At 44.6% G+C, this 14,480-nt stretch overlaps 1 protein-coding gene across 1 annotated transcript in view; it reads right to left on the reverse strand.

Annotated features, from left to right (window-relative positions):
* The window catches only part of LOC109394765 (cytosolic carboxypeptidase 4-like), a 338,338-nt gene that overhangs the window by 83,116 nt on the left and 240,742 nt on the right, over positions 1-14,480 (reverse strand). The window contains exon 7 of the mRNA XM_019665197.1: positions 9,749-9,925. Coding sequence (XP_019520742.1) covers positions 9,749-9,925 — 177 coding nt within the window. The remainder of the gene's footprint in view (positions 1-9,748; positions 9,926-14,480) is intronic.

Consider the following 14,480-nt stretch of genomic DNA (forward strand, 5'->3'; position numbering starts at 1 on the left):
AGGCACTTTCTCTGCGAGCAGCCAGCCCTGCCCGCATTGTACTTTCTTGGAAAACTATCAGGGTCTGCAGCCCCCAGGTGGGCGGCAACTGGTCTGGGTGTGCTCTGAGACTTTGTTGAGTAGCTCCAGGCTCAGCACTGGAATCAAACCAGAGTCTACATTAACCTGGTGACCACGACTCTTCCCTAGTGACTCCCTGAGACCCTGCCTCACCCAACCTGTGTACCCCACAAGGCTTTATCAGTGGCTGAACCTTAAGGGAGCCAGTGGGTAGCAGCAGGCCTCAGGGTGTCCTGGCTTTCTGTGGAACTACCCCAGGCCTGGTACTGGTGGCAGCTGTCCTTGGTTGGCAGCGAGGCCTCTCTCATGTGCCTCCAAGTTTAGCAAAGACAGTGAACAACCATGGATCACTTTGTAGCTCCTACCAGGTAGTCCCTGGCTGGTCACAGGCAGTGGTGACCTGGGCCTGCACCAGAACCCCTCCCAAGAGGCCCCAGAACCAACATACTTGGAGTTGGGCTTCAGACCACAGCAGAGCACAACTGAATTAGCCCCACAAGTGGCACACACAAAGGGTGATCTCGACAGGCAGCAGAGGCTGCTGGGGCAAATTCCACTCAGTGAGGTAAGCTGCCAAAGAGCACCCCGTAAGCTGTGGATGTGGCCAAACCCCACAGCCAGTCAGCCTGAGGGTCAACCCCACCCACTGATGTGCCAATAGCAATCAAGGTTCAACTATAACAGGAGGGTACACACAACCCACACAGGGCATACTCTTAGAACCCTGGTGCAGGTGACCAGGGAGACTGTGCCAGGACCCCACAGAGCACCTACTACCTAAGGCCACCCAGCCAAGACTGGGAGACATAGCAGATCTAGCTAATACATAAAAATAAAAAACACAGTGAGGCAGGAAAATGAGGAAACAAAGAAATACACCCCAAACAAAAGAATAGGAGGAAACTCCAGAAAAAGACATAAATGAAGAAAGCAAGCAACCTACCAGGTACAGAGTATAAAACAATGGTTATAAGGCTATTCAAGGAACTTAGTGAGAACTGCAACAAAGAGATAGCAAGTATTTAAAAGGACAAATAAACCATAAAAAAGAACAAGTCAGAAGTGAAAAATACAATAACTGAAATGAAGAATGCACTAGAGAATCACCAGCAGACTAGATGAAGCCAAGTATGGAATTAGCGATTTGGAAAAAGAGCGACAGAAAACACCCAATCAGAACAGCAAAAAAAAAAAAAGAATCCAAAAAAGATGAGGATAGTTTAAGAGACCTCTGGGACAACATCAAGTGTAACAACATTCACATCATAGGGGTACCAGAAGGAGGAGAGAGAGAGCAAGGGATTGAGAACCTATTTGAAGAAAAAAATAACTAAAAATTTTCATAACATGGTGAAATAGACATATAAGCCCAAGAAGCACAGAGAGGTGCAAACAAGATGAACCCGAACAGACTCACACCAAGACACATTATAATTAAAACAGTAAAGTTTAAAGACAAAGAGAGAATTCTAAAAGCAGCAAGACAAAAGCAACTAGTAACTTATAATGGAGCTCCCATGAGACTGTCTGCTGATTACTCAACAGAAACTTTGCAGGCCAGAAGGGATTGGCACAAAATATACCAAGTGATGAAAAGCAAGGACCTGCAACCAAGGCTACTCTACCCAGCAAAGCTACCATTTAAAATCAAAGGATGGATAAAAAGCTTCCCAGACAAGAAAAAGCTAAAGGAGTTCATCACCACCAAACCAGTATTACAAGGATGTTAGAGGGACTTCTTTAAGATGGAAAAAAAAAAACACCACCCACCAATACGAATAATAAAAATGGCAATAGCTACATATCTAGCAATAATTACTTTCAATGTAAATGGATTAAACGCTCCAATCCAAAGACATAGGGTGGCTGAATAGATAAGAAAACAAGACCCTTACATATGCTGCCTACAAGAGATGCACTTCAGACCGAAAGACACGAACAGACTGAAAGTAAAGGATTGGAAAAAGCTATTTCATGAAAATGGAAATTAAAAAAAAGGCTGGGGTAGCCATACTTATACCAGACAAAATGGACTTTAAAACAAAGGCTAGAACAAGAGACAAAACAAGGACCCAGTAATCCCACTTCTGGGTATTTATCTGAAGAAACCCAAAATGCTACTCTGAGGGGACATGTGCGTCCATATGTTCATTGCAGCATTGTTTACCATGGCCGAGATGTGGAGGCAGCTTGAGTGCCCGACGATGGATGAATGGATAAAGAAGAGGTGGTATATACATACAATGGAATACTGCTCGGCCAGGGAAGGGAATGGGTTCTCGCCACCTGCGGCAGCATGGATGGCCCTGGAGGGTACCGTGCTGAGTGGAGTGTCAGACAGAGAAAGACAGATGCAATGTGATTTCACTTATATGTGGAATCTAAAGAACGAAATAAACAAAACAGAAACAAACTCATAGGTACAGAGAATATTTTGATGGTTGCAAGATGGGGAGCTTGGGGGATGAAAAAGGGGGCGGGATTAAGAAGTACAAATTGGTTGTTACACAGTAGTTATAAGGATGCAGGGTACAGCATAAGGAATAATAGAGTCAATACCATTGTAATAACTTTGTATGGTGTCAGATGAGTACTAGATTTATCAGGGTGATAGATGGGAGGGGGGTTGGGGTACAGGGTGAAAAAGGTGAAGAGATTAAGAAGGAAAAAATGGTAGTTACAAAAATAGTCATGGGGATGTAAAGTACAGCATAGGGAATATAGTCAATACTATGGTAATAACTCTGTATAGTGCCAGGTGGGTACCAGTCAGGGGGATCACTTCTTAAATTATATCAATGTCTAACCTCTATGCTGAACACCTGAAATTAATATAAAATAATGTCAAATATCAACTGTAATGGAAAAATTACAAAAGTTGGGGGGGGAAAGAAGGTGAAAGGGAATAAGAGGTCCAAATGTCCAGGTATAAAACACAGAAGTCATAGGGATATAATATACAGCATGGGGAATATAGTCAATAATATTTTGTGACAGCATGGGACAGTGTCAGACGGTTGCTGGACTTATCATGGTGATCACTTTTTTAGGTATATAAACATTGAATAAATATAGTGTACACCTGAAACTAATATAATATTGCATGTTAGCTAGAGTTTAATAAAATATCTTAAGCAATTTATAAATTAAACAATTTGCTAAAAATTGGCTGGACGAATGGAGCTGTCACCTGCTATGCCTAGTCAGGGAAGGTACTGTGCTCTGGGGGTCACTCGATTTCGTAGAGAGAAAACATCCCGTGGATAACTTTTTCATAATCTGGACTCTGCCTTTCCAGCACATTTGTAAAGAGCTGCTACGCTAAGGAGCTGTCACGCACCAAGAACCAAAGAAAGGCATCTCAGGTTCAGCCGGTCCTTCTCCCTATGTGGCAAGCTAATGAAAACCTAGGATTCAAACCATTGTTTCTTTAGTTTCCTATCTGCTCCTTTAGGGTATCGGGCTTATTGCATTTCCATTGATCACATGGGGAGAGTAAGATTTAAGAGATAAGCCATCGCCTCTTCTTGGTCCTTTGAAGCCATATTATGTTTAAAGAATCAGAGGGCATCGGAGGCTCTTGGATTTTCCCAAGTGCCAGATTCCGTCCTCACTTTTGATACAAGGAACCATCTTCTAGGATGGGCATTAAACATTCACGGCTCCCCGAGAGCTTTAGTTATTCCAGGAAAGGCCCCTGCTGGCAGCCTTATTAGCATATCTGCCTCTTGATTTTTATTTAATTCCCTTCAGTATTCTAGCATACTGCTGACAGACATTCTGGAAGTTAATAAACGGCTCACAGCGTGCTTGGAGATCATATACATGGAGGCAAGAAAATAAAAAATGAACAGCAAGGCAACACTTGTTGAATCACAGTGAATGAGAAAGGAAAGGAACTTGACCTAAATGGTTCAAATAGTGGCTCAGGTTAAAATGACAGAGTAGTATGTGGATATCATATTTGCATCTACAAAGGAATGAAGTGGTATTTCAATGGCAAAACAGGCGTTTGGGAGATTGTCCTCTTTTCTAAGCCCCGGAGAGGGGAAGATGGTTCGAGAGCATGGGTGCGTGTGGCAGAAACCATCACAAACTCATCTAGCGTTAAAACGTTGGCACAGACCCACAAAATGTCTGCTTAGTAGGGATCACGTTCAACTTTCAAATCACATTTACAGACACCGCATACTTGCTCACAGAATTTCTGGGAGCAACGTCTTTGCCCTACCAGAAAAGTCAGTGTGCCCCAGTTTCCCTTTCCTGACCCCCTAATCCTTTCTCACCTCCCTGCTGACCAAGGCTGGTCTAATTTTCCAGCTTCCTGGGTCAAGAATCACCTTGGGATCTTGTTAAAATGCAGATCCTGGTACAGGAGGTGGGGCCTGGATTCTAACAAATCCCAGGTGAACTTGACCCTGCCGCTCTCTGTCTCAACAACCACCTGTGCAAAGCAGCATTCTGCAAAGATTAGTGTCACAGGTATTCACAGAAGATTTAGACTGAAGTTACACCAGTCCATTCTTAATGATACGAATCACTGTTCTTGTGACAACTGAAAAGTAGGCAGAAATACTCAGCGATTTACAGACGGCACTGGGTTTTCACAAAGTCAAGCCAAGCACTTCTAGAGTTGATGCAGGAGCAGAAACTAAAAAGCTGAGACGGGCCCTCTGGAGATCTTGGATTCAATAAACAAAGGCAGAAGATCTTAATCTTTTTTTGGGGGGGGTGTCTTCCATCCTTTCAAGAATATCTCAAAAATGGTAGATGCTCTCCCCTAGAGAACTGTACACATAGGCAAACAATTTTGTATATAATTATATCTGTTCTTAGACTCTTTTGTTCTACAGGATATCGTGACCTTGAGGTCCCCAGGAGCTAGAAACAAGCAAACAAATAAAAACATCTTTCAACAGTCACTGGGATATTGGACCATTCTTAAAATATAAAGTCAACTACCTAAAAGCACAGATGTTCTAAAAAAAAAATCAAAAAACCTTTCATTTTCATGATTGTGAGATGAAGAGAAAACATGACCTGTTATAATGTTTGGGGCTTCACTGCATGGCAATATGAAGACAGAAAGCAAAACAAAACAAAACTCTTTTTGGTTCTTGGGCCTATATATTCTGTACCTTCATGCCAAACCCACTGCACTAGGTTGCACAGTATCTCCCCCAAAATTCACGTCCTTTCCAGTACCTCAGCATGTGACCTTATTTGAAAACAGGGTCGGTCATTGCAGATGTAGTTAGTTAAGATGATGTCATACTGGAGCAGGGTGGGTCCCTAATCCAAGTGTGTCTGGGGTCCTTATAAGAAGGGGAGGGGACACACAGAAGCGGAAGGCCCCGTGATAGCACAGGAAGAGAATGGCGTGATACATCTATAAGCCGAGGAACACCAGCATTTCCTGTCCCGCCAGAAGCTAAGAGAGAGGCGTGAGAGAGAGCACAGCACTGCCAAGACCTTCCCAGCCTCCAGAGGTAGGAGAGAATACATGTGTGCTGTTTTAAGCCACCTAGTTGGTGGTCATTTGTGATGGCACCTACACCCAGCTGCCGTCTCTAATTCTCTGTAGACGCCTCCATCCCTAAACACTCAGGTGAGCACAGTGTGAAGGAGAGGATGCTGGGAGCCTTGAAAGCCCAATTCAGATCATTTAAACTTCTTCTACAAAACTCACCCCTATCAAGCCATCTTCAAATAGCTGAAGTGCTTCGTTCCAACATTTAAACTTTCCTAATCTAATCTAGGCCTTTTTGAAAAGTATGTTTTGAAGTATTTTTGAGCTATACTTTGCTCTGTAGAAGGATTTTGGGGGAGCGCTTACAGGAACAGCTGTGAGTGGCGAGGGACACAGAACTGTGCAGCGGAGGACACGGGATTGCAATGCAATTGCAACAGAGGCCCCAGCCAATCCTACAGGGAGCCCTGGCGCTGGAACAGCCTTTTGGGGTTTCCCAATCGAGGCTGGGGAGCCAAGCCTTTGTACCCCCACGGAGACCTGACACTGCATGCAGGCCCCTGGCATGTACAAGCCACAGCTTTGATCACGGCCGCTTTCATCAGCTACCGGCATTTCCGGTGATGGACACGGGTATGAGCGCCTGGGCCCTAAAGAGGAATCTAGAAGGTGCACTGCAATGTCCGCCACGTGTGCAGGTGGAAGCCTCTCTGTCTAATCGTCACCTGTGATTAGAATGCGCCCAAGTGACATTCCGCACCCGGGCTGAAATCGCCTTACTCGGGAAAAGAATCCATTCGATGCTCTCAAATCCCGTCTATACTGACAAGTCTGAAAGATCTCCGCATTGCATCCTTAGGCATTTTCCTCTCTGACCCTCGCCTTGTCCCCATCCACCCATCACAACGACCCTTGAGAGCTCCATTTGAGAATGGCTTCTAATCCCATGTGGGCCATGGCGACTTCTCCTTTTCTGGTTATCCACGGACAGAGAGAATAACCAACAGACTCTGCCTGGGAATCACCATTCGTTCCTTTGTTCACTTATTCATTCATTCATCAGTCATCGCACATTTGTCACACTTCCTTTATACCAAACTACGCACTGAGTATAAAAAAAAATGAGTTTATAAAAGGTCTTGTGCTCATGATAAGGCGCTAGACATAATGAAGACATTATAGGTGGTTCTGTGACTTGACTAGGTTTGGGTTAGGGAAAGGTCCCTCTATTGGTGGTGGGAAAAATGGACTGCTGAAGGATCCACAATAGGAGGGGGGCAGTTTGCAGGTCGGGAATTTAAACAGCCGTTGAGTCACTCTGCAGACCTCAGCTGAGTCACCCACCTCCGTCCTTCCTGCAAGACCCACTCTGCTATCCCGCAAGTCAATTGCCAGGGAGCATGTTGACACCTGCTTGGGTGGGAATAACTCACGTTATTCTCCCAAAGGGTCACATGCCTTTGTATGTGCAAACACACATCTATGTGACCTCAGGTCACGAGCACTCGGTATGAGGCACGCAGCTGTCCTCGTGGACTGGACACCTCTCAAAAATGATCTCCCAAAAGATCCATCATTGCGTTTTGGCTTTCCCCCCTCAAAAGCCTCCATAGCTTCGGGTCAGTCCCTAGTAACTAAAGTACATCTTTCGGCGGATAGAACTTCCACACTAAATACAAATGAGACTTTATCCCCAAAAAACAAAAGCAGGGACTTTTTTTTAAATTAGCCAACTATAGACTGGAAAATATAAAATATCACATTAATAATAATTATTTGAAGGTAACAGCTTATGTTCTCTAATGCAGTTCCAACATAAATGTCACCGTAAGAAATGATATTTCATTTCAATACTAACACATCAGGCCCTGAGTGTGCTGGGGGAGAAATGATTGGAACTCCTTTAAAGCTGCATTAACCAGAGAAACTGTGAAAATATTTATATTCTTATGAAGGAAGGGAGGAATGCCCCTCGTGGGTGTCTTTAAGTATCCTCCATCTTTTGGATAAATGGCAATGCTAAACAAAGAATGGAAAGATGACCTTAGAATAATAACCTCAGGACCCAAGTGGGACTCAGCTTCTCAATGTACAAAAGTCATTTGCAATATGTTCAGGATGGAAATTTCTCTCCTGCTTTATAGCTCATGGGCTTCATTATGTATCTCAAACAAAAATCACCGAAACACCCAACTCGGGGCTGGCTTCCCCTCCTACACACACACACACACACACACACACTCACACACACACACACACACACACACTCACACACACACTCATATGTAAAACTACTCAGTATCCTTTTGTTCAGTGTCTGTAGTTCTGCTTGTTACTCCCCAACGTTTGGAAGGACAGAAAAACAAAAGGGAAGGAGAACACAAATCCATCTGGAGAGGAGTTTCCTACAGGGAATGGGATTAAGGAAAAGCCAGGCACTGGCTTTTGGCACTGAGAGGGATTCCTCTAGCATCTAGCCAGTTCCTTCTCCATTCTTTCTGACAGAGACCCCACGCAAAGGCCATGTGGAAAATTTCCCAGGGCAAATGCTGAGCCTGTACCTGAAAGCCGTCCCATTGGGCAAACCTCTTTTATGCTTTGTCCTCGGCAACAGCCACTGTGTACAGAAGACGGAGACTTGGTGAAGCCCTGAACCTATGAATCCTTTAGTTTTCAAACAACACATGCAAAGGGCTTTGAATTTCCAGGTGACTGATCACGAATGACATTGACACTTATGTGACTGGAAGCTGGGAGCCTGAATTGGCACTTGGAGAAACAAAGTCAGTAAAAGCCACCCACCCAATAAATCTGTGACAGTGACACGGAGTTGTCTTTTAAACAAGTAAAACAGGCCCCTTTCCTCAAGAGGCAAACAGCTAGAGAGGCACAAGTCTATATCACTAAGGTCTCAAAGTCTCAATAGTCCAGGCTTAGTTTTTCCAATGTGATGGGTGTTGATTGTCAAGAGACGGAACAGATTCCTGGTTATTTAACTGCCAAGGACATTCACACGCACACTCTCTTTTGACCTTTACATGACTCTTGTGTAGTAGGGGAGACAGGAGTCCTTATTACTACCTGCATTTGATATATGAACCTTACAGGTTCATAGAGGTAAGTCGCTTGCAGCTCTGCAGGCAACTGGAAGGGTGAGGTCTCTTGACGCGCAATTCCATGCCCGACCAATGACCTCATCCTTCTCATTCTGCATGGACATTAATGTGGGTAAATAAAGACGAATGAGGTCGAATAGTTTACTAATTCAGTAACAAAACGATTCTTTCAAGCAACTATTCAGATGAACTAACTGGCTAACAGAATGAATGGGTCAACATGGCGGTTCGGTAGCCCAGTGTGGAGAAAACTCAGATGGGAAGTTAGGTCCTGCTCATCCCCTGTCACTCCCTGTGAGAGCGAGTGGATTTCTAAGCACAGGGCTGCGTCGATGCCAAGAGTTTCCTGGATGCTATCAAAGCCAACACAATAAGCTTTAATGCTGGTGAAATCCAGGTACTCTTGGGGTTGAAGTCCAGGAGGAGGAGTGGGTCTGTTTGCCTAACAAATTCAAAAGGGTCTATTACTCCGGCGCTGTCACAACGTCTCTTATTCATGCTTCTCTAGCAGGGAGTGAGAACAGCTAGGACAGCCCGGTGCAGCAGCTCTCCAGCTGCTCGTGCAGTTTTAATAGAGCTGTAGGAAGAAGGTGATTTATACGAGCCTTTTCCCTCAACACTAGAGCATGAGTCCTGGAGCCGCCCATCTCGGGGAGACCGGCGTCATGCACATACCTGCTGTGTGCCCTGGTGACAGCAGGATACAGAGAGCTGCCGAATGAGATAAGTCCAGAAGACAGGGCAACATAACACACATGCACTGAATGCATCTATGCACCGACCTGCACTTTTTATGATGCAGGCGGGACCAGTCTGTCTCCTTGTTGTAAAGTGTTCCCGGGCACACAGCAGGGCCAGGCCGAGGCCCCATAAAAGTTGGGGCTGGATGTCTGCGCAAGGCTCCCTGCCCCTTGCTGGCAAGGGCAGGTGATTGACAAACCCAATCAGCAGGCATGCACGAATGGCTTCCAGGACCAACATAGGTAGTGCTGCCTGTGAAGGCAGTCACCAAACCAGTTCTTCTGCAAGGTCAGGGCGCAGGGCCAGGGAGCTCCCCTCCGACAGTGCACAGAAAGCCTGGGGATCCCCCAGCCTCACGTACCTGGTAGGGGCCCTGGTTACAGCCACAGTAGCTGCTCTCCATGGTGTAGCTCCTGGACACGCCCATCTCTCTCCACACCACGACCCGGGCGGTGGAGGCACGCGATTTCTCCACAAGGAAGCTGCAGCTGCTCATCGTGAAGGCTGGTGCTAGCTTATCAAGGATTTTGGGAAGAGTCTACAATAAAAAAAAATAATCATAATCAGATGATGATGAGTTGCCCATGACTGGGGATACGCCTCATAAAAAGGAACTTCTCAGTATTTATTAAGCATCTCACTATATAAAACACTTAATACATGCTACTACAAATCTTATATCAACCCTAAGAAATGGATACCATTTTTTTAAAATCATTTTCAACATGAGGAAACTGACGTTCATAAGGTTTAGAAAGAAATAGCTGAAGTCTAACTACAAAGTAGCTGGATGGGCCCAGATGCCAACTTGGCCAACTCCAAGGGCTGTGATCTTTCAACTCCACCTTCCTGCATCACCGTGGACTGTGGTGCGCACACACCATCGGCCTCGTGCGCTGCTGAGGTGAGCCCCTGGACACCACAAACATCATAAAGACCTGACATTTAGAGAGTGGCTCCACCCAGCCTCACTGTTTTCTAGCGCTGAGTCAAACTACGGGCTGTCCACTTATCTCAATTGTATGGGCCATGGATGACTCTTAAGCAGATACATACCTATAAAGTTCACTTGTTTCCTGAGAAGGCGTCAGTGCCAAAATGAAGGTGTTAGTCTCATCTTCTGACCCATAAGTCTGAGGCTGGACCAATTATAAAACTCCTAAAAATCCATTCTGTCTGGGCTCATATATCCCAACTTTTGCTAGGGTAGAGAGCTTTATGTGACCACTTAATCTCCATTTAAAGGGCATCTGCAAACACTTGCCACTCTCTGATTGGCAGAGAGGGGGCGTCCAGACACCGGACCTCCCCTTGTCCCCAAGGGTGGTGACACAGTTAATATCTGAAGATGTTGGGTTAGCAGAAACACTACACTTAGCCCAAAACTTATGTGACATTGACAAGCGGGTTCTTTCACTTCAGTGTTGATAGAATCTCCACAAACTAGCACATGCTATAAAATTATACACATTAGAGAGCAAACAATAAAACTTCAGACTTTTGAACAAATTGTAGGAAAAAGGTAGAGAAGCAGAACATATTCATGTGTATATGATATAAGAAATGATTTTCAAAGAAATGGAATGTTAATTTCTAGAACACTGAGCAGAGTTCTTAATATCTCGGGTTCTTATCATGCCCATGCTTAAATAACTGTTAATTGCATTAACATAAACATTAATATAATTGCTAATTGTATCATAAATTACGTATCACAGATAGATAAGTATATATGAATGTAATTATTGCTATAATTTATTCTGATCTCTAAGTTCCCACACCCTCCATACCTACAGCATCATTGAACAAAGGAGCTAAAATACTCAGGCTCTCCTCAGTTGAGTTTCTACAATGGCCCCCATGGATGTCACCTACCCACTCTTGTCCCTCTCTCTTGTGATCCCTTATCCCATTTGCCCTTTCAACATTTTCATCACAATTACCATTACATCACTGTTTATGTAATCAGCTATCTATTTTCTGTCTTCTCTGCAGCCTAGAGCTTCCAGGAGGACAGGTCCGTGTCTCATTTCCATGAAAATCCCTGCACACAAAGCCAGGTTACTTGTCAAGGGTTTTCCAGAATTACCTGCTGGCATGAATAGAATCTGCTAGTCCAGACCCTCAGGGGACTGGTTCACAGACATAAATAAACTATTTACATATACTGCATCCAAAGTGATCGACGATGCTTGAAAATAGTTTTAACTTGTCAGTGTTTGACCTTCATGCGAAGGGTTTCAGTGACATCCTTTAAATGATCTTTCCTTTCTTACTGCAGTGAACCTGGCTTGCTTAGCTGGTACAGTCCGGTCTGAATGACCACACGATTAAATTAATAGCGTGTGTCCTGGAGAGTTTTACAAGCTCTCCCTGGAGCCCCGAGGGTGTGAGATTTACAAGGTGCCAGTGAAGGACTCCGCTTCCAACTCCACAGCGATGCCCTCTCCGCTCGTTAAATGATGAACCCCAAACTAGGGCACTTACATTGTGTTTCCTTTTTGATTTCATACAAATTGATCTACGCCGGAGTAAGAACAGAAGATGCTGACAGCCAGGATACCTGGAGCGTGTTGGCTTGCTTGGTTTGGTTTGGTAAATGAACAGGAAATGGATGAACTCTATGTAGGAATGGACCCCCTGGGGCCTTGCTTCAAGGATATCTCCCAGGCTGGGTGGTGAACATTGGCTTGGGACATTCAACGCTTCCCCTGCCCCTTGTTCTGTGCCTTTAAACTTCATCTCAGTTTCCAAAACTTGAAATTTACAATATCTATCTTTTCACTGACTGCTTACTATGGATTTCACATACATGAATTCACTGAATCATCGCAAGTCTTTGAGGCAAATTCTGTTGTGGTAATATAGAGGCCAGACGAGTAACACTTTTTTTGCCCTCCAGTGGTCTCAGAGCTAATAAGGACAAAGTCATAATTTCAACCCAGATGTTCTAATTCAGGTCATATGAGCTTAACAACCCCCAAAACTGCTTCTTAAATGAGGTCTTCCTATAGCCCCACAGGAGTGTAAAGGGGTTTATGTAAGATGTGATATGTCCAATGTGTACTAAGCATCCAATATATTATTGTATTATTGATAATCCTTATACACATATCCCAAGAAAAACTCACTTCTTTTTGTGGCTCTTGTCATTTTCTAAAAGCAGCCTTCAAAATGCACAATAAAGGCTGTGTAGGAACAGAGAATGGTGACCGCAGCCCAGAACCCTGCCCAGACACTAAATTCCAAGCATCATAGAGCCGGAGGTGAAAGGCAGGGAGGGCAGAGCCAGGCAGGTCAGGGCGCAGAGTCTAGCTCCCTCAGGTACTTGTGGTGTGGCTTCAGATCAGCTACTCAGCGTCTCTGAGGCTTAGGCCCCTCATCTGTAAAAGGGGAGAATTGACATCTCCCTATCAGGGTTCTTAAAGGGACACATGAGGCAACACACACTGAAGGCGTGATGAAGGAGCTGGCACCTAGCACGGTCTCCACACAGGCCTGGCAGAGGCCTCGAGACCAGTCCACACGAATGAGTCTCCTGAGTCCTAACAGACACCAAAGCCCATTGGTCCAATTGCCGTGGAGTCGGGTGCAGCCACACCGATGGGGGAAGGGCTCTGACGCAATCATTCTGGTTTCAAGGCACACCGTAGATGCCTGAGTGGAATTTTAATTTGCCTGCTTTTTGCTGACTCTTTTCAGCCTTGTCTGGTTTCCCAAATTCAACAAAGGTGGAGCTCTCGGAGCGATGCAGACTAAAAACTCACTGGATAGCTCTGCGCTCAGAGGTCATTTCCAGGGGGGAGCCCTCCCTAACAGGATGATGCAAGGTCTCTATGTCAGCCCTACAGAGCTCAAAACACTCTTTTCTTTTCTGGGGATTAACCATGTGGCAAGGACACAGGTGGGTCTAGCTGTCAAAGCATGAATTCTGGATTCCCACCATATAGTCTGACTTTACGCAGCTCATTTAACTTGTCTAGAACCCAGTTTGGTCACCAAAAAAGGGAGAAGAGGGTAATAATAGTTCCTACCTTGAGTGAGTTAGTAAAGCACTTAGCATCCTCAATAAATGGGCGTGGCTACTGCCATCATTACTGCATTGGTCAGCGCGGACTACGCTGATGAGTGAAGAACCAGAGGGCAGTCACTCTGCTCAACCTTCCAAGATTTAAAGAAAAAAGCCTTTCTTTGCGTTGTGTATTTTCCATCTTTTAACTCAGCTAATCCCATTTTCCAAGCTTCAAACAAAGACGTATTCTTGCTTTAACCATCCATCTCTTTAATTCTAAATGACAGAGCAGTCTGACTCATGGTTTTATTACTGTCTGATACAACACATTTTTGAAATACAATCACTGAGATCAGAATCTAAAAGTCTGGACTTGAACACTGAACCACCCGGGTCCCATTACCAGCTCTTGCTAACTAGGTAGCTTTGGACAATGTATTTAATCTCTGTGTCTCTTTGTCCTCATGTATGAAATGGGATGTTACTAAAAGTACCTATTCATTCAACAAATGCTTGTTAAGCATCTTCTATTATCGTGCACTGTTCTAGAATACAGGCCGTTGGGAAGATTCAATGAATTAGTATACAGAGAGTGCCTGGCACAGGCCGATCACTGTGTGAGCAGAGTCCCTAATTACTGTCTTTGTAACTCCTGACAACTGGAAAGTTATGGAAAGGACCAATGCCAGGAAACGTCACCATCAAGGGACACTTCCTGGGCAGCGGTACAGACCTGGTTTTACCGGTAATTCCCCTCCTCCATCACCATGACCCGTAACTGGCCACCAAAGCCCTTTGAAGCTCAGGTCTTAATTATCACAGAGTTCACGTCATTCTACTTCTTCAGATTTCTCTTGAAGTCAAATTTAAATTGAAAATCATCTGTGAGATGTGTTCTTCTTTGTGGAATGTCCTGAGACCATGAGTCAGTTATCCCTCAAAAATGTGTCTGTTGAAGCCAAAGGATTATCTACACAACGCTGCACCAAGAGAAAGTCAGTCCTTTCTGTTACCTCATAACGTGTCTGTATTTCTGCTTATTATTTTACATTTTAACTTTCTAGCAATCGGCCTCTCTCTA

The sequence above is a fragment of the Hipposideros armiger genome, unplaced genomic scaffold (genome assembly GCF_001890085.2).
Source record: "Hipposideros armiger isolate ML-2016 unplaced genomic scaffold, ASM189008v1 scaffold_436, whole genome shotgun sequence".
Lineage (NCBI taxonomy): Eukaryota > Metazoa > Chordata > Mammalia > Chiroptera > Hipposideridae > Hipposideros > Hipposideros armiger.